This window comes from Hemibagrus wyckioides, linkage group LG20 (assembly GCF_019097595.1).
Source record: "Hemibagrus wyckioides isolate EC202008001 linkage group LG20, SWU_Hwy_1.0, whole genome shotgun sequence".
Classification (NCBI taxonomy): Eukaryota; Metazoa; Chordata; class Actinopteri; order Siluriformes; family Bagridae; genus Hemibagrus; species Hemibagrus wyckioides.
Genome location: NC_080729.1, coordinates 9,388,921 through 9,412,996, shown reverse-complemented (window position 1 = coordinate 9,412,996; position 24,076 = coordinate 9,388,921). Strand labels below are relative to the sequence as shown.

Genomic DNA, 24,076 nt, shown 5'->3' with positions numbered 1-24,076 from the left:
ATGACATTGATTTAATGTCAATTGAGCGTCAAACATTTTGGCCTACATTTTTTTAAAAAAAAACTTTAAGTTTTAAAACTTTAAAAAACATGCGTTGGTGTAATGACAAAGGTTAACTAAATTTCTTTTTAGAATTACAGAGTTTGAATGTAGAAATACACATACAACACATACACAAACTAATGAGTTTTACTGTAAAATGAAGGTGGGAAATGTTAAAATGTTATTATGGGCATAAACATTTAATATAATAAGCTACCTGTTTAATTACAATTTATTATTGTAATTTTACGTAAATTGCTATGTAATTTAAGATAACAGAAAAAAATACAGTTATAATATACAGTAATAATACTGTATTTTTTTGTAAAAAAAATGAGAAATGTAATTTTTCATTAATGGTATAATCCTTAAAATTGCAGTCAGTTTGTTAATTTAAAGATAATATTGGTTTTACTGGTTTTTAAATATAATTTTAAATAACAGGAAACTATTGTAAAAAAATTAGAGTTATTTTCTGTAAAATTAGGATTTTTTTTACAGTGTATACAGTGAATGGTAGGATCTTATTTTACACACAGGTGTGTGCATCTCTAAATCACGTCCAATTAAAGGGATTTGCCACAGTTGGACTTCTACACAGTCCAGTTCTAAAGACACTTTAATGCAGTCTAGATGATTATCCAGCTCAGGATGCACCTGAGCGCAATATGGAGTGCCTTAGGTCCGAATACTTATCTAAATAAGAGATTTTAGTCTTTGATTTTTATTCACTTTGTTATTATTTTATGATTATTTTCTACTGATGAAAGGCTCTATTTTAATAAATAAAATTAATAAAATGTGCAAGGGAGACATTTCCTCTAATTTAAACATAATATTTCTGTAGAATTGCAGTATATTTCTCTATATGCTGCTCTCTCTCTCTCTCTCTCTCACACACACACACACACACACACACACACACCCAAGCCTCCTAGCCACCTTTTTTTTCTTTCTCTGTCTCTTCGGTGTCCTTGTCCACACACCTCCCCTCCTCAGTATTCGGGTCATTCGGTTCATTTCTGTAGCGCGGTGTCTGAGCCGCCAGGAGGCGAGAAGAGACAGCTTAATGCACATGCACTTAGCTTCTGCCCAACATCTCCCACTACAGTACTAAATAGCATGTCAAATTCGGATTAGTGTATTATATTCATGGTACAGTTATGGAACAGGGTTTAGTAAGGTATGCACTCTGAAGGTAGCCAGAGAGAGAGAGAGAGAGAGAGAGAGAGAGAGAGAAAGAGAGAGAGAGAGAGAGAAGCCCATAGAGAGCAAGATCTTAAACACTTGCCAGCATTGGCATTTTAGAGCAAAATACAGAGGCTACTACAGTTAGATCTGCAACAGCGTGAGATGCTGTACTTACTATGCTGTGCTACTATGTCGTCGTATTTGGCATCCAATCAAAGCAGTCGTGGTCTATTAAAACTAAACCCACTTAAGCTGCCAATCAAAATGCTTTAAAATTGTGTGTATTATAAGTGTACTATAAGACATATGAGGTTGTGTGTGTGTATGTGTGTGTGTGTGTGATGTCTATACCCCCCACCCTTTTAAACACCCCCCCCCCCCAACCGCCCCCCTCCCCCTCCCGCCTCCGACGGAAAGAGGAATGCAGCGCGAGCTTCAGACTGGACAGCCGGAATCAGCGCAGATTCGCCGCCACGCGCACCAGAGAGAGAGAGAGACGCGGAAAAATCCAGCAGACACTTCGGAAAGGATCTTCCAAAAGAAACTACCGCCGTCGGTAAGGTTCTTGCAATCAATTAGACGACTATAATTATTCTCTTTCATTTATTAGCATTTAAATAAGGGTAGTCTTTGGGGATTTAAACATGGATTCGCCAGCTAACCCGTTTGGAGCGCGCGCCACTGGACTGTAATGCGCCTGTACTTAAAACGCTGTTATACAGACCACCGGGCAGATTCCTGTCTGAAAGAGGAGTATCTGATTAGTTGCGTTATTTTTTTTTTTAATAATGAAATGTGTCTTCGAAACACATATAATTTATAGGGGGATAAAAACGGAGAGGGGCGTGTACAGAGCGCAGGCTCGCGCCTCGGACCCTGTATTAGAAGTCGTTCATTTCATTTGAATTGTATTGCATTGGAAGACATTCATACAGATTTAATGTAAGCTTAGTACGTTACAGTATACACTATGAAAAGTTCAATTATTTGCAGACCACTGTTTTATATCCTAGTTGTAAAAAAGGCTTATTTATGGAATATATGCAAGTTTTAAATGTTGATTTTAGATAAATGTTCATCTCCACCACACCCCTTTATCCCGGAGTGGAGGTGTGCAGCGATCTGTCTAACTGCCACAGACAATACACAAGACACACACGCACGCACACACACACACACACACAATTAAACATACATGACAAATATATACAATGAATGTGTTATGCCTTTTTTTCTAGTAGTAAATTGAACTGGGGCTATATATATATATATATATATATATATATATATATATATATATATATATATATATATATATATATATATATATATATATACATTTTCTGGAGTGTGTTGTTTTATTTGTGAGAATAAGAATGACGTTTTCTGACTAGCAAAATGTTCGAACCCTGACATTACTTATCCACGAGCACATTTCACAACGGCGACGTTCCTAGCGTGCAACTGATATCTTTTTTTTCTGTCGAATACATCAATAATTGCCCGCGCCTTTGTCTCGGCGGCACGCATGCGCAGTACACACAGGGTGTGGATAGAATGTCTTTTTTTTTTTTTTAGCGCAATTGAAACCTTAAACCCGTAATTTCTGCTGACCGAGCTTATGAAATCACACACGTCCGTATTTAAACAAGGAAAATTTGCACGTAGATGAGTAGATTAAATGGATGCTGCAGGCGATGAACCGAGTCACTGGGGGCTTTCAAGGAGCGTGCACATTCCCGTGCGCGCGCTCTCACTTGCTGCAAACCACAGTACACAGTGCATATTGTGCGCAATACACAGATTATAGAGAACTATATATATATATATATATATATAGAAAAAAAATAATGAACCCATACGGGCCTGCATTATTAGAGTGAAATAATTTAAATCGCTCAAATAACTATGATGAAAAAGATGGGAGCGTTTTTGCAGGAGCGCATCAGTTGTCTATAAAGCTCCGGCTGTATGAGTCACATGAGCCTCAACCTGCACGCGCTCAAACGCAACGCGATATAGTAGACCAAGACATTCCTGGAACTGAATGCATTTGTTTGATGCACTGTCAGTCAGACTTTGGGCATTTCGACGAGTTCAGGTCGGCTGCTACAGCAAAGCCAGCAGTAGAAAATAAAAGTGGATTCTGTGTCGTGTGATTACGCGTAGTGCATTCTGATAAAGCGGCGCTTCATGGTGCTTTAAAGAAAGTGAAATGGCGAATCAGACACACAAATCAACAGTTGGTAGGCAAAATGGCGACTTTTACTCATTGCTGGGAAGATATTGTGGAGGAAATAAAGGGAGATATTTTTTTTTTGTATGGACAATGCATGTGTGTGTCTAGGGGGAAAATAAATGTAGGGATTTCCAGCTACATATTTAATCAGCCTTGACATGCTTGGTGTCCAGAATTTGCACATTCTTATGAATGCATCTGATCACAGATTATGCATTAACACATAACACATTACATTATGCAAACTGCATTACAAAATGACCATACATACCGGCCTCATCTGACCAAGTCACTAGCGGTTCTGGACACAATAAACCAAACTGTAATACAGCAGAAAACTGCAGAAGAACAATAACACGTATACATGATAACTGTATTGGCAGTTACTATTTTTAGACTTGGCTATTACTTATACATTTTATTCATTTGAGTTCTACTATGTCGAGAAATACTTATATAAATATTACATTAGCAATTATTAGAGGGTTAGAAACCACCGGGGACGAGTATGAATATCAGTACGCTGTTTGCCTGTTATCCAGATGTCATCAGCTTGCATTACATGTTTTATGATTACCTACATAATTCTGATGCAAATATAGAAATGCAAAATTTGAACACTAACCATATCTTGGCTGCATCTGAGGTAAGTGCAACAAAAAACAAATCCATAGAAACAATTTCATAGAAATGTTCAGGAATTTCTACTATGTAAAAAAGCTTCATTGTAAAAAAACAAAACTCCAGACCATCACTTGATGTGAGAACAACTGTAGAAGAAGTGTTTGTGTGTGTGTGTGTGTGTAAAACTACACTTGGAAGATTTGTGGATGGCTTGTGATGTATGTGATGGCTTTAATAAATAAGAGAGAATTATCACACACAGCTGCCTGAACAGCAGGACCTCCTCCTGGCTAAGCAGCACTGTGAAAGATTCAGTACATCCGGGTTAAACACTGGCACATTTGCGGACAAATCAGTCTACACAGGACAGTGTGAAGTAATGAACATACTACAACAGAGATGTAGTCACATGACAGATAGCTGAACGTTTAGAAGATGCTTTTACAATACATTTTGAGGCATCGCTGTAACTAGCTGTAAAGGCACTGTAAGGGTAGATTTAGGAGGGCTTTTATAAAATTATTTTACCCTCTCATAGAATCTTTCTGTTGGTCAAATTCAACAGAAACATCCTGATAATATGGTGGCAAAATGTAACCTACTGGAATGCAGAAAAATATGCATTAGAATACTAACTAATCAGCAGTAACTGATATCAGAGCAGTGGAGGAGAATACTTTAGGTTTGTAGACTTAATCACACAACATGTTCATCTCTCCCAAAATACTTTCCAGGATTCTTGTTGAAAAATATACAGAGCGCACATTATAAGCCAACATTGGAATAAGCTCTGGAATAAATGTTTATCCAAGGTCATATAATTATACATTTGAATGCTTTTGAGGGCATTTAGCAGTTTGTAAAATGTCACGCATATTATTTATAATATGTAAAGAATAAGCACATCAGCTTGCAAGTAGCAGTAAAGTTAGCTGACAGCAGTAGTGTTATTGGGTGTAAAGCTGCGCTAGCTGTGTGGTGCGTGTGGTACATTTTAATGTACTCTTGCAGTGAGAGGAATAATGAGAGAAAAGGAGGACAAGTGCAGAGAAAGTGAGCAAGATATCTGTAAAGCAAAATATTTAACTCAAAATGAAACAGTCTAACTTTAGTCTCTTCAGTTTATGGAAAAATAGAGGAGCAATAGGGATTATCAAGTACCAACTGGTGTATTATCCAGTCCTGGACACTGTTCCTGCTATTTCTGTTTAGCATTGGATAAACATTAAACTATTGGATAGTTTAATGGTTAAACTGTCTTTCTGGCTCCAGCAATATCACTAACAACAAAAAACATTCTTTGATAAAAATTTGATATAAACAGCCCATAAGTCATATGTAAATAGATCTCTCTCGGCTAGTTACGGCTTGAGCACAGAAGATTCAGGGTCTTCAAATGAATTGCAGTGGTAAAATTGGCAACCCTGAAAAGCTATTACATACAGCTCTTAAAAATCACCCCTATATACATGGCTCTTTCTGTGAAACAGCTGTGTGAAGTAGCTCCAGTGGGGTTAGTATACAATGTAGTAATTCAGTCACTTGATTTGGTGTAGGAACGAGGGAAATGGTGTGGGTCACAGACCTCTCATTAAGATCTAAATGATTTGAAATTAATTCCTCAGCTGGTAGGAAGACATTTCACATGTGGTGTGGTCACTTGTGTCAACGGACACTGCCGGGATAAACATTTAATACATCTTTGATATCTTCCCCAGTGAATCTTGAGTATTTGACATTATATAAGCCTTTACAAGCACACATGTGACATTTTATAGCCCCTTAATGTGTTGTGATGGACAAATAACAGAGGATATAAACAAGACTAGTTGTTTCGGCTCTGTCTACCCTTAATGACCACCTGCTCGTAAACTCTTTTCACTGAGATTGCTGGTTAGTTTGAGGGTTCTTTATCCGTTTAGACAGAAGACTGACACTGTCCAGAAGAGAAAACAAAGGTGTGTTCTCTGTTCATCTTTTACCACATTTTTTAGCTGGCTTTGCTCTGGTCTGTTTGTATTTGTGAGTAATAGGTTACTAAATGAATACTGTGCAGTTAAGTGCGGTTTTTAAAAAAAATAATATTCTTTTCCTGGGGAGCATGCCTAGTGACCAAGCTAACACAGCATTCGTCTTTAACTAGCAATGTGCCAAATCTCTCTCTCATATATATATATATATATATATATATATATATATATATATATATATATATATATGAGAGAGAGATTCCAAGGAAGGCACAAAGGGGGATCAACACAATATTAGGCAGATGGCCATAATGTTATGCCTGATCGGTATATATATATATATATATATATATATATATATATATATATATATATATATATATATATCATGTTATGCCTGATCGGTATATATATATATATATATATATATATATATATATATATACATATATACCGATCAGGCATAACATTATGGCCATCTGCCTAATATTGTGTTGATCCCCCTTTGTGCCTTCCTTGGACCACTTTAGATAGATACTGACCACTGCAGACCAGGAACACCCCACAAGAGCTGCAGTTTTGGAGATGCTCTGATCCAGTTTTCTAGCCATCACAGTTTGGCCCTTGTCAAACTCGCTCAAATCCTTACGCTTTTGGCTGATTGGTGTGTACATATATATATATATATATATATATATATATATATATATATATATATATATATATATATATATATATATATATATATATATATATATATATATATATATATATATATATATATATATATATATATATATATATAATATTCACTGTAATTAGAAAGAATATCCTGAGTTTCCACTACACTGATCAAAGAATCTGACACAGTCCATAAGAAAAAAAACAAAAGAAAGGAAAAAGAAATGTGCATTGTATACAGGAGAGAACATTCTAGATACTCCACACCAAGCCAGTGTCTGAGTTTGCAGTCTTGACTGCTGAGGCTTACTGAACTGGTAAACCTATTGTGTTGGCTGTGCAATATCTTTGTGTTAAATCCACTCTTCCATTGTTTAGTCCTGCACCCATATGAACACACAGATTTGTGTTCAATATCAGGTTTTGTGCCAAATATGATTATGCGACTCTAGCCACCGTGATCCCTCAGTAATTTCTCCTAAACCGTATTAGAGACCAATAAATCGGAGTATGATTGCTTCTGTAAATCAACGTTAGAGTCATACGTGCTGAGTATGCATCACACATATACAGTATTATCATCAAATAAAATAAAAGCAGGATGGCGAAGGTCTACACTAGGGGATACCACACAGATTACACACACACACACACACACAACATGCCTGGAAATGGTTGCTATGACTCCCCTTGAGGAGATTTATTACTAAATGTAAAATGGTTGCCTGTTCCATATATTGCACAGGTTCAGTATGGAGCCAGATCAGATGATGTATTTTTACATTCACTGCAGAAAGAAAACAAAGAAACTGTAGAATCTGTAGCTTGGGAATATATATATTTAGATATTTAGATATCACAAAATGCATACTATTAATATGTGTTATTCCTATTAGCTTGATGGTGTTAGCTTTTGTGGGTTTTTGCTTAGATGTGAGTGATCTCAGTGTGAGTTCCAAGAACTGAGCAAGAGATTAATTGCGAAGGTACAGAAGAGAGAAGAGCTGTTGTTATAATTGATGCATAAAATAAAAAGTGAATCAGAGGCTGCGAGCTGGAGAGGGGCAGTGAGAGTTAGAGTTGTGCTGACAGGTAGAGAAAGCTTGGCCGAGAAGAGCGCTGTCTGCGTGCATTTGTTAATTTAAGAGGAGTAACTTAAAAGGACAGTTAGGGCAAATATGTCTTACAGACTCTCAGTCAGTGGCGCTTACAGACATGTGTGTGTGAATATGGGTGGTATAATACTACGTTGTAGGGTGTGTGTCATCATGGAATTTTTCTCTGCTCAGCCATGATGATGACCTGGATGATGAGCCAGAATGGCAGCTGTCTTATGGCTCCTACGGCAACAGCCAATGAGATGGCAGAGCCCCACTGACCCCACCTGTTCGTCCACTCCGATGTGAATGTGTGTGTGTGGGCTTCGGCCTTTTTGTTGTACACAAAAAATGTGCAGACAATGGTAAGACCATCTCAGGGGACTTTATTAACAAAGCTAAAAATGATTTTCTTCAGGTTTTATTTAAAAACTACTTAAAAATGTCTTTAGGTTGCTAAAAAAGAATTTGCTACAGTAATGCATAGGCCAATTAAAAAAAACCCTGAAATTAACAAAGCAGCAGTGTGTGTAAGTAACAGTATATTATTTAAAATTAGAAATAAACTTCCTATATGCAAATCCCACAAACAAATCAATCCTTCATTTAGCTCAACTTTCCATGCATATGTTTATTCAAAATAGATGCTGCATTTTCATGGTTCTATTCAAATCCCTCTTAATGTTTTACAGCTTAACTACATCTTCCTGCAGATTTTTTTTAGACGTATAAAAGAAGTCCTAGATGTTCTACACATGCCAACATGTCAGCCTGCAAAAAATAGACAAATGCACTGGAATCTTGTGTAATTTATTTATTGAAGGGATAGGACATCTCATTTGCCAGGTAATAAATTAGTAACTAACTAGTAGCATGTTTAATGAGGCTTTTTGACCTGTGCTGTGGGTTGTTATTAAAGTTGTGTTTTACTGACAGAAAAGTGATCAGAGCATCTCAACCTACATTATGACACAATATTCATAAATAACTCACCAAAGGAATCTTCGGGCTGGTGTATCTAGCAGAAACAAACAGGTGTACTGTCATAAAACTGCTCGCCCCTTCCTAGGCAGTGTGTGATGACCGTATCTAGTCATGTGCATTTGATGTTGCTTCCACCTGTTGTCTGTCCATCTGTTTCTGGATTTATTTTGACAGAAAATGATGTAAATGCTTAAATTATTATGGCCATAGGGGTGTGTGTGTGTATGTGTGTGTGTGTGTGTGTTGGCCTCAACTCCATGGGGATACAGATTAAACCTTAGCAATGATTTACAGCTCCTTTTTAATGATCACTCATTGCAAGGCCAGACATGTGCAGTAGTGGCTCACTGGTTAAGGCTCTGGGTTACTGATCAGAAGAGTGGCTGGTTAAAGCCCCAGCACTGCCAAGCTGTCACTCATGGGCCCTAGAGCCTCTGTGCTCCAGGGGTGCTGTTACATTTGTAACTCCAGTTTCCTGACATATGCAAAGAAAAGAGTTTCACTGTGTTGTAATGTATATGTGACAAATAAAGGCTTCTTCTTCATGTATGTGTGTGTTCATTGCTGAATGGTCATCTTTGTTTAATGCTATGAATGAGGGCCATGAGCATTAATAAATCGTTAATTGGGTGCACTACAGTCTCACAAAGTGCACATCTTTATGACAGTGGACATTGCATTCGTCCAGTTGTGTATGATGTCGCTGTGTGTTTGCGTATAGGTGTTTGGGTGCGTGTGTGTGTGTTTCTTCAAGATAAGCCTTGTTCTTTCATGAGGAGGTCAGTATCGGGGTCATTGCTCAGTGTAGCCTTTGAGCACAAATTGTTTCTATACCTCAATAGGAATTCACTCTCTTGTATTTTTTTAATGTATTTCCATTTGATTGAAATTCCAAAAATTTCACATTGTCACAATGAATGTTTTGCTGTTAAAGAAACAGCATTAAAATAAGCCTTTCTAGACTTTGTGATATTTACATGTCAAGTGCAAACCATCGCTATGCTTTTGCATTTTATATGTACTATGCCTCTAACACTGGAGCACAAATCAGTCAGTTCTAAGCCCTCAAACACTTTGTCATCTTGCTCAGTGATGACTTCCTTTTGGCTCTTGCTAGCTCGAAGATTACTTTCTGAACATGGTCATTTTTCAGACTTGAAGGTGAGCTGGAAAAAAATCTCTCTGGACAGTGGAGCGACTGCGACTGTTTTGAAGCTCTGTTCTATCATCACAGCATGGACTAGAGATCCACTGCTGTGGTAATAAATACTCTCTGGGGGAAAAATGATATTGTAGTCCTAACACACACAATGGTTTTATCATTAAGGGATGAAACCACTGCAAAGTAAGTCTTTGTTTAGTTGTGATCAAAGAGAAAGTGATAAGGATTGTCCGTTTTTGTTAGCTCTCACACCTGATAAAATCCATCCAGAGCCTTTGCAATTTCCGTGGTTCCTGTGTAGCATTGCCCTAATCGGAAGACATTTCTAATGGCAGACATGATCTTTGGCTTGGTCGGATGAGCTGGTCCAAATGACAAGAAAAGAGACAATACAGGGAAAAGAAAAATGAAGAAGAAATCTGAGTAATGGCTCTTGGATCCATTTCCACACTATTGGAGCTATAGCTATTCATCCAGCTTCTTCAACTCATAAATTCTCACATTATGTCTTAGTCTTTGAGAAAAATACATCAATAATCACAAAGAAATTACTTGGCTATTAATATCGCTATGATGTCCATCATTCAATTCATGAAACATGCCTGGGAGCAGTGTTTGCTAGCTGTCAATCATCCTGACAGCTTTTAAGCTGGAGGTGCCATCTGACATTGTTCATACATCACAAGACCAAACTCCATCACCTAGCAACAGATAAAGTAGTGTAGTCTATCTATAGTGCATTCTTGGTTATGGCTACATCGAATGTTCTGGCTTTGTGGACATTTTTGTATTGCATACATGCTGGACGGGACTAGACTTACATTCTGTATTGTAGTTCTGTATAATATTGCAATACTGTATACAAGGTGCTTAACGTTCTGTTGATTTAAACCTAAATCCTAAATTGCTCGACATAATCTGATCGTACGTGCATCCTGCATATACATTAATAAATCCTTCTACATTCAATCATAATAATACCCTGAATTGCATCATGCAAGAGAATTGTTTTAATGTTGCTCTCAGTGCTTGTTGGTGAAACAGACCGAGATGATAGAGGGAGAGAGAGAGAGCGAGAGAGAGAGAAAGAGTCTTTTCTGGTGCGGTGTTTATATTCTGATCTCTGCTGTTTCTATTGCTAAACATTCAACCTAAGAGACATTTGAGTGTGTGTGTGTGTGTGTGCAGGATTTTATTTTGCTAGGTCACAGTTGACAAATTTCTCAAAGGCAGACGTTTCAAGAAAAACAAATAATACCAATAGAAAGTGACAATAACCAGAAGTATGTGCACCCCTTTACTAATAGTTTATTAAGGCACCTTTTGCTTAATCATACAGCACTCAGTCTTATTGGGCTCTTAGGAGCAAACTAAGTTCACAATTTTATTCCACTTTATACTGCATGCTCTATCAAATTGTAAGGGGACATCTGCACTGCCATCTTAAAGCCATTCTGCAGGTTTTCGAAAGGATTTGGATCTGAAACCATTCCTTTGATGACTGAGATTTTTCTTCATCTTCAGTTATCAAATGCAGATTGCCTGCAGATTTTACGTTACAACAGATTGGTATTTGGAGCTACCTATGAGTGCCTCCATCTTCACTAGCTGAAGCTGAAGAGAAACAGACCCACAGCATGATGCTACCACCACCATGCTTCACTACAGTTATGGTGTAATAGTGTCATTGGTTCAGACTTGTTTGTCCAGTCCATCCCATAGACACTCAATCTGATTGAGATCTGGGGAATTTGAAGTGCAGGTCAACATCTATAACTGACATGCTCCTGAAAACATTACTGAACATTGTTTGCAGTGTGGCAGGGCGCATTATCTTGCTGAAAGAGGCCATTGCCATTAAGAAATACTGTTGTCCTGAATAGGTGTACTTGGTCAGCTACCATGTCTAGGTAGGTGGTGCGTGTCAAAGTAACATCCACATGCCAGGACCCAAGGTTTCTCAGCAGAACACTGCCCAGAGCATCACACAGCCTCTACTGGCTTGCCGTCTTCCCATAGTGCATCCTGGTTCCTTCACTTCCCCAGATAAGTGACACACACATGTCCACATGATGTGAAAGAAAACGTGATTCCTCAGACAAGGCCACCTTCTTCATTGCTCCATGGTCCATTCTTGTGCTCATGCTCATATGTTGGTGCTTTCATTGGTGGACAGGGGTCAGCATGGGCACGCTGACTGGTTTGCAGCTACACAGCCCCACATACAAAGCAAGCTGCAATACACAGTACAGAGGCCATAACCTGTCGAAGCCAGCACTTTGCACTACAGGAACAGATGGGAACAGATGAACTAGTCTTTGCTCCCCATGTGCACCCATGTCTTTGTTGCCTTCCTTGGAGCACTTTTGGTAGGTACTGACCACTGCATACTGGGAACACCCTAAAACACCTGCTGTTTTTGAGATTCTGGGACCCATTTGCCAAGCTGTCACAAGATGACCCTTGTCAAAGTTGTTCAAATGCTTGCCAATTTTTCCTTCTTCGAACTCATCAGCTTTGAGAACTGACTGTTCACTTACTCCCTAATATTTTCCACCAGGTTAAACTAGCTGGCAGGTCCCACTGTAACACGATCATCAGTGTTTACTTTACTTTTTAGTTTACTTTTGTTTAGTTTACTTTACCTGTCAGTGGTTTTATTGTTATGGCTGATTGGTGTATATTAAACAAAACTTGAGGTGAAAATATTTTAATGCATCAGAAGTATTAAAAAAATGATTTCAATTTCATTGTTAGACACACATTATATTTAGGAAAAAACAAATGAGCCAAATTTTAATTTGAGCACCTGGAATACAGTTGTATTGAATTAAATTGAATTGAATTGAATAAAATAGTATCTTGGCTTTCATGGATTTCAAGGCTGGTGTTAAGAACAGAATCCAAGATTGGCTTTAATACACACAAGAGATAGGACAGGATTCATGCACTTTCATTGTTTCACTGACTGCTTTCAAAAATCCAACCTTTGGCATGAAATTCTGCTAGAAATTGAAAGGATCAGTTTAACACGGTGGTTAGCGTACTTAATCCAAATTCATCATTCCTTGAGAAGCATGCCGGTTTCTAGGCATATTTCTGTTATAGCACCACCTAGTGGTCAAATGAATCTAAGTCTGCTAGTGTATTAGCAGTAAAAACACTTTTGAATATCAAATGTATGTTTGATAGCCTTTGTCAGATCCAGTTTGATTTTGTGTGCCTCTTAATGGTGCTAAAGATTTGTGAAAATTGACTGTTTTAATTGGAAAGGTTATTGTTAAATATTAATGCTATTGGCTTGAGCTCAACTCACTCAACTCAACTTACTCGCTTCATCTTAATAAAGCTCATAAAATACCACTTTGAATGAATATTCAAATAATGAAAGTTTAGCACACAAGCTAACCTTTTGCTATATTTGGGTCATTGAGAATGAGACATTTTATCCAACAATTTTCACGTACTCATTTCGTTCAAACAGAATATGCCAGTTAATATATCTAAGCAGTAGAGTAGAGATGTCTGTGTTTTGCTGTCTGTTTATCTGTCTGTGAGATGTATGACACATGAATCCCAAGATGGTATTCTTCTTTACTTTTATTTTGGGCTTCAGAATGAACCAGACATGTCTTTTATTTATTTTATCTCTGGAGCTTCAAATTCAACACATGGCCACGGGAAATGCAGGTGTGCTTGCTGAAGGCTTGCTAAAGCTTCACAGCATGAAAACAGCCTGATGCAAGCTACGCTCTGACAATTACATCACCCATTATGTCCTGCAGACAAGCTAGCAGGTATACCATGCAAGAATTTCAGGATCAGAGAAGGTTAATTATCTCAACATGCAGAACCCCATTCAGTGACTACAGCAAAGCCAGGGTAAGAGTGTGTGAGAGCTGACAGACACAACTGTAAAAGCAATGGCGGAAAATAAAACAATTTTCACCCTTCCAAAACGTCCATTTTGCTTGGCTCACTGACACAGACCTAAACAGGAATAAAGAAAGATGATGTAAATGCTTGTAGGAAAATAGGCTCAGGTTAGGCACATTAGTCTTTAGCTAATTCTGTAACACCTCCCCCTATGTGTGATCCAATGCTGAACCACATCACCCCTGCTACACCTTTATTTTTATTTTTTATAAAAAAAAACAACCTTTTATTATTATTATTCTTGTTGTTCCAATTTTGGTGGAAACCTTTTGCAGTCTTTCAAATTAGTCCCATGTCACAGCCTGTGTTGAGTCTTGCGAGTCCTGTGGTAAAACTGGTCCACAAATCAAACCCAATACCTAGGACTAATTTGTTAAATGTTTTGCATGTTTTTTCCAGGATAGCAAAAAGGGTATGGAGCTTGAGGCATATTCAACTTGTGAAAAATTCTTTTTTGACGAGATATGGGACAATTCTTTTTGGTCTTCTATGCTTCTGGATCATAATGTTTCAAAAGAGAATAATCATCTTAACAAAATCAATACTGTTCCACTGCTTGGATCCTTAATAATCATTAACGATTCCTCTGTATTCATAGCAGTCTCACGCACATGGATGTAATGCAACTGCCCTCTGAGTAACCCAATACCAGATTATATCTGCAGGACAAACATAGTAAAAGAAAGGAAATGAAAACAATTCTCTCCCTCTGACGCTCTGTTTGACTCCAATAATCATGATCTCTATTGAGTTAACCTGAGGCAGTGTTTGAGCAGAGACCTGCTGTAAGTGAGAGTATGCGTGTGTGTGTGTGTGTGTGTGTGTGAGTACTTGTATATTTCTGTGTGGTGTGTTTGACAGGGTGTGCACAGGTGGACCAGGTGTGCCAAGCAGTAAAAGCTTAGAAATCGTTAAATAGCAGAATGACCCAGAGAGCAGGAATTACCGTATTGAAACAAGGATTGCTACGTGATCATACACGGAAAACTGGATTATTAATGTGCCCCCAAGGCTCTTGAAATATGCAGGAACTGGTCTCAAGAATGCAGCTCCTTTATCTTGAAATTAATAATTCTTCATGAGGACAAAGTGGTACTGAGGAAGCATACAGAAAGACTTTAAACCCCAGAGCTCACACATCCAACATCCTTCTGATAATATGAAAAAAACAAACAAACATCTAGAGCATTCCTCACTGTTATAGATTAAATCTGAAACAAAAATATGTATTTGTGAGAATCTGTGACAGTGCTCTGTGTACTCAAAGTACGTAACTAAAATAATTTGGCCGCAGATTTCATTTACTGAAAGCCTCTGTTTTGAACAGCAGCAGCTCTGACAGCAAGTATGTTTGAGCTGGATGACCGTGAGAGTCATGAAATAGTCCTGGCACTCACAGCCATGACGCACCAAGCATCTGTTAATTGCACAGAGCACTCTGTCAGGCAGCAGTCTTGTGATACATTCACACATACAGCGACTCGCAGCAACAAAATGCCCAGAGATCATTCATTTTCAACGAGAGCTGATGTGGGCGTGTCCGGTGATGCGACAAAGTTACATTTTAAGAAAATTATGGAGAGACTTGCTGCAGCGACTACCAACAGGAGCGAAGACAGTAGAGCGCGCTGATCCGTGAAAAAAAACACACACTGCTTCTCCTTCATCTCACATGATATGATGCAGATACACTGCTGAAATGCATACACAAACACCAACGATTGCTTTATTTTAGCCGGAAGAAAACAGATTGGAAATGCTAGTTCAATTCAATTCAGATATATTTGTCTAACGCTTTTAACAGTGGACATTGTCACTACTATGGCAACCAGTACTAGTAATACCTACTGGTGAGTTCACAGTGCAGTGACTTGTGGCTTGCAGCAATAAAATGGCTGTATGTGTAAATGTAGCATTAGAATGCGTGTGAGCAATTTGTGTTAGAGCCATGTGTGAACATTAGAGAAACTATTATCACTATGTGCTATATATAACTGAACATTTCCTTCACTATTATTGCTTATGTCTTGGCTTGGTCCGTCATCCTTTTGCATTTTTATTCATTTGGTAGTTACCTTTATTCAAAGTGGTCACTGAGCTGAGAGTTTGAGGTTTAAGGGTCTTGCTCACAACAGTGACAGCTTGCTGAGATACAACTCACAACCAATATATTAATCTGTAATTCTCTGTGCCATCACTGTCCCATTCCATCCATATTAACAGTACTTAGTTACCATGACATATTGTTTACCTTTATGTGATTAGGTCGATAGGGGTGTTTGTATTAACCCAGTTAAAAAAGACATTTTCCAGTCAGATTTTAGTTTTATATATTCTTCTTCTTCTTATTATTATTTTGATAATTTGATTTTGTTGATTTCAGCTCCGTTTGTGCCAGAATAATATTACACTATTAACAAACACACTAACAAAATTACTAGTTAATCTTGGACAGTTCTAAATCTTTTTGGCACAAAACCGTAAAATTGATTGCATATTTGGCCATTGTGCAAAAAGACACACACAGTGTTGTGTTATGTGGCTCTGGGGTGGATTCAGTGCTTCAGTCCTAATCCGGTGTAGTCTGTTGTCTGGGAACACTTGATGCAGCCTGGAACTGTCCTGATTAGAGTTCGTTATACATTTAACAATAACTCAGTCTTTAATGCTAATGGACAATACAGTCTTACACATGTATAAAGAAGAGTGTAGAATTAATAGGCTTGTGATTCCTGCTGGATCCTTGAATTCTTCATCAGCTTCTGCATACAAAATAGTAAATGTGTGTGTGTGTGTGTGTGTGTCCTTTTGGGATTCATATAAATCAATATTCAGTGTAAAGCTTTACATCACTCTCTCAATTTGATGATTGATCCAGTAATGAATGGTGTGTGTGTGTGTGATAAACTATAATTGGCAGTTGATTTAAGCTGCAGTATTTCACATGGCCTTTAGTGTACAAGAAGAAAACAGTAGTGCTGATATAGTGAGCGTCTGTGCCGGGTTTATATAACTGATCTAAATGCAGAGTGTTTGTGCGGTGCATGTGGCCGAAACATTGCCTCTGTATTTACACTTTTTATGTATATACTCATCAATATATACATTATTTTTGATTGTGAGCAGACATAAAGAGGCCATACCAAAGAATCAAGATTAAACTGAAATATGGATGAACCAAAGATTCTCATGATCCAAAACATACCAGGTCACCGGTCAAGCATGGTGGAGGTAGTGTCATGGCGTTCCTGACAATTTAGAGAGAATGCATCCAATCTAATTGGGATGAACTTCATAATGCTATAAGACAATGATCCAGAACACACTGCCAACACAACAAAGTGGTGGGTTTTAGACTGGTCAAGTCAAACACCAGACCTTAATCTAACTGAGCAGCATTACACCCCCTGAAGAGACTGAAGGAAGAAACTCCACTAAATAAACATCAACTGGAGAAAGCTGCAGTAAAAGCCTGGTAAAGCATCACAGTGAAGAATGCAGCATTATGGTGATGTCACTGGGTCAGTGGCTTCATCCGTTTATTACAAGCAAGGGATCAGCAACTGAATATTGAGTGTTATTTACTCTGTTAAATTGGTTGGTTTGCCACTAAAGGCACCATATTTTAAGTTGTTTAACACAACTAAATAAAAGATGTGTTATTTACTTTTTTTTTGGGGGGGGGGTGTAAGGAATGCAGTGTATTGTCTAAACATCAGGAGCTGTGTTCTGTTTAAATTTCTCCTCTACACTCCAGACGTCTCTTCTAACATTTCTTCCCAGGATGCTTTGCTGCCGCCAGTGATTGGGCCAAATTTTCTGCTCCATTTTCCCGCACACACACACACGTACGCACACACACATACGCACACACACACACACACACACACACACACACATTTTCAGCTTAAATGTGTTTAAACTCAACATAAATTTGTTTTTCCGTCTTGTCTTGTGTTCCCAACACACAAACATTCACACAAAAACCACATCCACTCACCCCAAAACACACACACACATACACCACACACACACACGCCAGGCCAGAGATGAAGAATAGCTATGACAAGCTTTCACTCTTCCTCACATTTCCCTGTTTCACTGTCTCTTTGTCTCTGACAGGGTCTGTTGTTCTCTGTCTGAATCACAGTCTGCGGTTCTTTGCCCTCTTTCTGTCTCTCTCTCTGTCTCTCTCTCTCTCTCGCTTCAGTGTAGTGTATTTCACTCTTGTACTAAAAGAACATGTGAAGATTTGTGAAAGCGTAAGTTGGCATGGCATTCTGGGGGCATGGTTTGCCTGGTTCTTCGTCGAATGGTGGTTTATTACCCTCCTCTGAATGTTTGGACTTTGGGGTGTTGGTTTAATTCCATACAAGTTTGTATGTTCTTTCTGTGCTTTGGGGGTTTTGTCCCCCAGTGCAAAGGCCAGTGTCATGTTTCGAATTGTCTGTGTGACCTCTGATGTTAACTGGCAGTAAACAGGGCAGGAAGACTGTATTATGCGAGCTTTACCTTCCTGTCCCAGGAACCATTCGGGATTCAGGATTTTAAAAATGGCTTGTAAAACACGAATCCTGCTTTTAACTGCAAGTGTGCATTCCTCTGTAGAACTACTGTATGCTCCAGTCTGTATTTACAGGCTACAAAAGAGAAAGTCATATATTTTTAATGGTGTTTTCCTACAATGTTTTTTTTTTATAGCAATTGAGTCGAAATCCCATCGCACATCAGAGGTACATACACAGCCTACCATAAAATACTCCGCTACATTTTTCACTGCACTTCAGCGTTCGATACAGGAATATTACAACATTCATTTCTCTTATTCATCAATTTTGGCACAGAGTCCACTCTTTTTCCCTTTTCTGTACATTCTGATTTGGTTCATGCGTCACTGCCCTACATTTGTACACGTGACATGCAAGTATGAAAGCAGACACCTATGCTAGTGTCCTCTCACAACACCATGACATGAGCACAGATACACACTGGCAAACCAGGCCTGAAATATGAAGCTTGATGCACTGCATGGTTATGAGGTCTGATGTAAAATGTGCCTTTTATGGCAGAGGTCTCTTTATTAGCAGACCCAACTTTAAATCCCAGTTCATTTCTGTGAATATAAAAGGTGTGCAATATCCTAAACAGTCATTACAAACTTTACAATATGTGATTTAATACTAAAAAGATCAGATTAGCTCACCATGAGACCCACACCACAAATACTGACAAATATTCAAAGACCTTAAAAAGCTATATTAAAATGATGTCAAGATGTTCAGGGAGGACATAGTAAAAAAAACATACTTGAGAAAAGAAACATAGATATAAATATTTAATAATAATAATAATAATAATAATAATAATAATAATTTATTCCCATTAATGAAAATCCACATTTATTTCACTATTTATATTTTAACATGCAGGTTTAGATTTTTTTTTTAGCTTGTATTAAATGTTTTATTGGTTTTATCAGTTCAATTTTTTGCACACAATGACCCATGATCTCCTTTCAGTTAAGTTCACAGTAAGGCGAGACTCATCAAACTCATTTAAAATCCTTTAATCAACGTACAATGCAGACACAATACGACAGTGTTATGCTTTAATTAGTTATATAATATGGCTTACACTGTGAGCAGGGTTTGCTCTTATGAGACTTACTAAAATAATAACGGCTTTTTACTAAATTTGCTAATCATACAGAATATTGCCGTTGATATTAGAGACATCAATTAGATAACTTGTATACTATAACTTAACTACGTTCAATATTCAGTACAGATCTGTCCCTGACAGCAGACTGCATGCAGCTCACTTTCTTTAGTCGAGTTTAGGATGACCTTTGGCTTTGGCCATGTACAGACACAAATATCCACTGGAACTGGAAACAGGAATGGTACATTATTCTTACTGATGGTGATGGGGGAGACTGACTCTATTGTTTTCTGAAAGACACACACAAATACACTCACACACACACACATACACACACACACACCACAACCACCACCATTGTCTACAGTATAGAGCAGTTCCGAGTGTGTTTTTGGTTTGGTCACATATACATTATGTACACTGACTGATCCAATCCCACAACATACGCCACCCCTCCCCCGTCTGGTACACAGCATACACATGCCTGTCTGTACTTTATGTGTGTGCATGTGTGTGTGTCCATGTTCTTTTCACTGTGAGCAGGTCATGTGACTGTGGTTGCTGTGGTAACTGCTATTCTGAGTCTTGGGTTGTGGGGTTTTAGTCTTTATCCAGACTCGTCCTGATACAACGTCCTCTACTTAACACCGAGTAACGTTCTGTTTTCAGCCTGCGTATTATAAATATATAATGTTGAGGCAAAACGATTACAGTTTACATTCAGTTAAAAGGGACTTTCAGTTGTGTTATAATGCGATGCCAATGTGCTCCATGAATAATAAATTCTAACTCTGCAAGCTAGCACAGCCATTATCTTGGCAGTCCATCCCCTGACAAACAATCTCTGCAGGCACTGTCGAAGCACGAATGCCCAAAATATAGTGAAATGAGTCCATCATGCCTGTGGGCTGTGTGACAGCATACACACTGGTATAATGGGCACTGCTGCAATATACGAGGTTGCATGATGATAAGGAAAAACTCAAGACATTTCCTTATCATTTCAGCCTCCTAGGTTTACCTTGACATTATTATACATAATGCATTCGCAAACATTTACTCAAAGAAAAAAATATACACACGTTGTGTACTCAGATCCTTATTTACTAAAGTTTACAATTGTAATGATACTCATATTAAATGCACACAGAGCTTTTTCCAAACAAACTATATTTTCATCAATGCCATATTTCTTGTGTAAATGCTCAATTTACATATAAATTCATATCCAGGGTGATAAATTAGGTTCTTTAACATGGAAATAACAGTGGCCAAGAAAAGTGCTAAGCAAATCAAAACTAACAATGTACATTCACATTTCTTGATGAAGTTTTACACACCCTTGGTATTGAGCCTCAACCAAGAGTCTTTTCTTAAAGCTCTGAAATAATCTGAGCTCAAGGTCTAAATGAAAACTACATGCTTTGGGGAAAATATATACTGTACAAATTAAAATATCTATTCAGTATATTCACACATTTGTGATTGTACACATATGCCAAAATATACCAAAGATGAATTTGATGACTAGCTTGGTGAATATGGATATTGACTTTGATGACATTTCCATATAGTTATTTTAAGATCAGATTTGACTGTTCACAACTTTGAATTGAACATAAGGACCATTATATATGTATGCAGAAAGTGTTTAATAGTCTGTCTGTTTGTTTCTTTGTGTTCAAGGCAACATGGGAGGCAAACTGAGCAAGAAGAAGAAGGGATACAATGTGAATGATGAGAAGGCAAAAGAAAAGGATGCCAAAACAGAGGGAGCATCAGCAGAGGAGAATGATGCTTCTAAAGACAACAAGGAGGAAGCACCAACTGCCACGGAAACCACCGAGACAGCCAATGACACGGCGGCAGCCACCAAAGAAGCAACGCCTGTTGCGGATAGCAGTGCAACCGTGCCAAAAGAAGAGGAGAAGGGTGCTGCTCCAGCGGCCAAGGAAGAGAAATCAGCAGCTAGCACCACCTCAACTTCTAATGCCAAGAGCGCCGACTCCGCCAAAGCGGAACCCGCCAAGAGTCCTGAGGCCCCGCCCACCAAGGCAGAAGAAAAACCTGCCTCTGCTCCAGCACCGGCCAATGAGAAAGAACCAGCGAAAGATACCACCCCAGCTCTCAAAGAGTCTGCCGCAGCTAAGGATCCTGCCTCTGCGACGGAGAGCAAGGCAGACGCTGAGGCCAAAAAGACTGAAGCTCCACCTGCCAAAGGGTCCGCTTCTGCACAGCCTGTAACCACGGAGACCAGCCCTGCCCCCAGTAAGGAGCAGACAGTTGCTGTGCAAGATTAACGAACAGAGGCAAACAAACCAATAAGGAGAAAAATAATTAATAAAAAAAATACGATCAGATTAAATTAGTGAAACTAGCCCTTCTTAAATTACAAACACTATAATATTGATCAATGTAATGATAATAATATTGACTTTGACAACATTAGTCAACATCTTTACTGGCAGTGGGTTTTTTAATAGAGCAGTGAGCAATTATGAAGTGGTAATAAAGTTGTATAGGTAAAATATGAGCTAAAACGATGACGATGATGATGAAGCTAAATTTGGAGCTGTTGATTTCTATTGTCACAGTTATTATTGTTATTTCAACACTCACACAAGACTGAATCTACCACCAGCCCCCAAATCTAACTCTTAATGTCTCTCTCACTCTTAATGTCTCTCTCTCTCTCTCTCTCTCTCTCTCTCTCTTGCTACCTGTGTCACTCTCTCCATTCAACCCTCTATTTAATGGAGGGCTCAAAAGAAAGAGTGTAACTGGCTTTTTTGCAGGCCACACACACCGTTCTCACCATTGCTCTCTTTCCAAGAAGAGTGTGACTGATGTGTGCGAGTGTGTCTGTCTGGTGGTCTTGCATTCTATTGGGTATCTTCTCTTTGCTGCTGTCTGGTTTGTGCTTTGGTCATTTGCAGTGGTTGACGTTGTGTTTTGGCCTTTGTTCTCTAGTCTTTCCTGACCTTTCAATGCCTTTCATTGATATCCTTTGTATTGATGGAATTAAAAAGAAAAAAAAAACAGTGTGCAGCACAATGTAATATATGCACACACACACACACACACACACACACACACACACACACACTACAGAGATAGAGAGAGTGAGAGAGAGAGTCTGTGCTAAAAGGTGTTGATGCATTAAAACATGTGTACACATTCACAGTGTTTGTTTAAATCTCCATCGGTATTATATGTACAATAGAATCCTGTGTGTGTATATGTGTGTGTGTATGTGTGTGTGTGTGTGTGTGAAACAGAGAGTTTAGCTGGCCATGCCTGAGGACCCAGTCTGCCAGTCTGCCTTCTTAATGATTAAGCAGCAGTTGACATGGTGTCTATGCATGACAGGAGAGAGAGTGAAGGAATGAATATAAAGGCGAGAGTACGAGATAAAGAGGGATTTGGAAGTGTGAATCACAGACGTTTAGGCGTTTACTAGACTATATCATTTCTCTCAATGCAATGTGACCTGGATTTGAGTGTGTGTGTGTGTGTGTTGTAACAGACTTCTTGCATGTCAGTTGTTGAGTGGCCCTGTAGTGTATTTTGGTTGCTGTGGAAACAATGTTGACAATAATCTATTACTCTATTTCATTAAAAAAAAAAACATGCACGAACACACCAACAGACTCTCTCTCTCTCTCTCTCTCTCTCTCGCTCTCTCTTGCTCTCTCTTTTCTTTGTCTCTTTCTCTCTTAACGTCCCTTGCCAAAATGAAACAGAACATAAGCTGGATGATTTGAAATTATATGTTCTTGTATAGATGGAGAAACTAATAAAATGTAAGAAACTGATTGAAACCCCTGGTGAATTTGTCAATTTGTCATTTTTTTTTATCTTCATATTCTCTACTTTATGAAAACATGCATACATTTTACCAAAATGACAAAAAATATTTTTTAATGTAAGTTATTTTCTAGCTTTGCCATAGCAGAGATTACATCAGGCAGTTTCCACTTACAAGTAGACATGTAGTCACAGTCAGGTTTATTGATAGTTTATGTTCAGGTTTATTGATAGTTAGAGTCACAGGGAAACACACATAAGCCTAAACAATTCAATTTGTTCTCAGATTTTGTTTGTGTTCACACTATCTATCTATCTATCTATCTATCTATCTATCTATCTATCTATCTATCTATCTATCTATCTATCTATCTATCTATCTATCTCGATCTATAAAATACTGAAATGTATACAAATCTTTCTTTGAAATTTGACTTTCTTTATAAAGCTTCGAATAATTCCCACATCATTCTCTTGAAAGTCTCTTGACTACACTGACTAAATGAAGACTCAGTGATGTAAAACCATAATCCTTAACAGCATTCGATCTGAAACGATTCTCTTATTATGCTCCAGTTCCTAATTAAAACGATTACCGATTCAAACCAGATCAGAAATGATTCTCCACTTGTATTCCTGATTAAAACAATTACTGATTCAAATCAGATTAGAAATTATTCCC

The 24,076-nt window shown here is 38.1% G+C and overlaps 1 protein-coding gene across 1 annotated transcript; it reads left to right on the top strand.

Moving 5' to 3' along the window:
• The first annotated feature begins 1,629 nt into the window (after positions 1–1,629).
• On the top strand, positions 1,630–23,408 carry basp1 (brain abundant, membrane attached signal protein 1). The gene is made up of 2 exons (XM_058419059.1): positions 1,630–1,789; positions 21,274–23,408. Exon 2 carries the CDS (start codon positions 21,279–21,281, stop codon positions 21,885–21,887), a length of 609 nt encoding a protein of 202 aa, XP_058275042.1. The 5' UTR covers positions 1,630–1,789; positions 21,274–21,278; the 3' UTR covers positions 21,888–23,408.
• The last annotated feature ends 668 nt before the right edge of the window (positions 23,409–24,076 follow it).

What these genes read in the sequence shown, in the direction of transcription:
- basp1 (XM_058419059.1), top strand. Translation starts at nt 21,279, where the DNA reads ATGGGAGGCAAACTGAGCAAGAAGAAGAAGGGATACAATGTGAATGAT.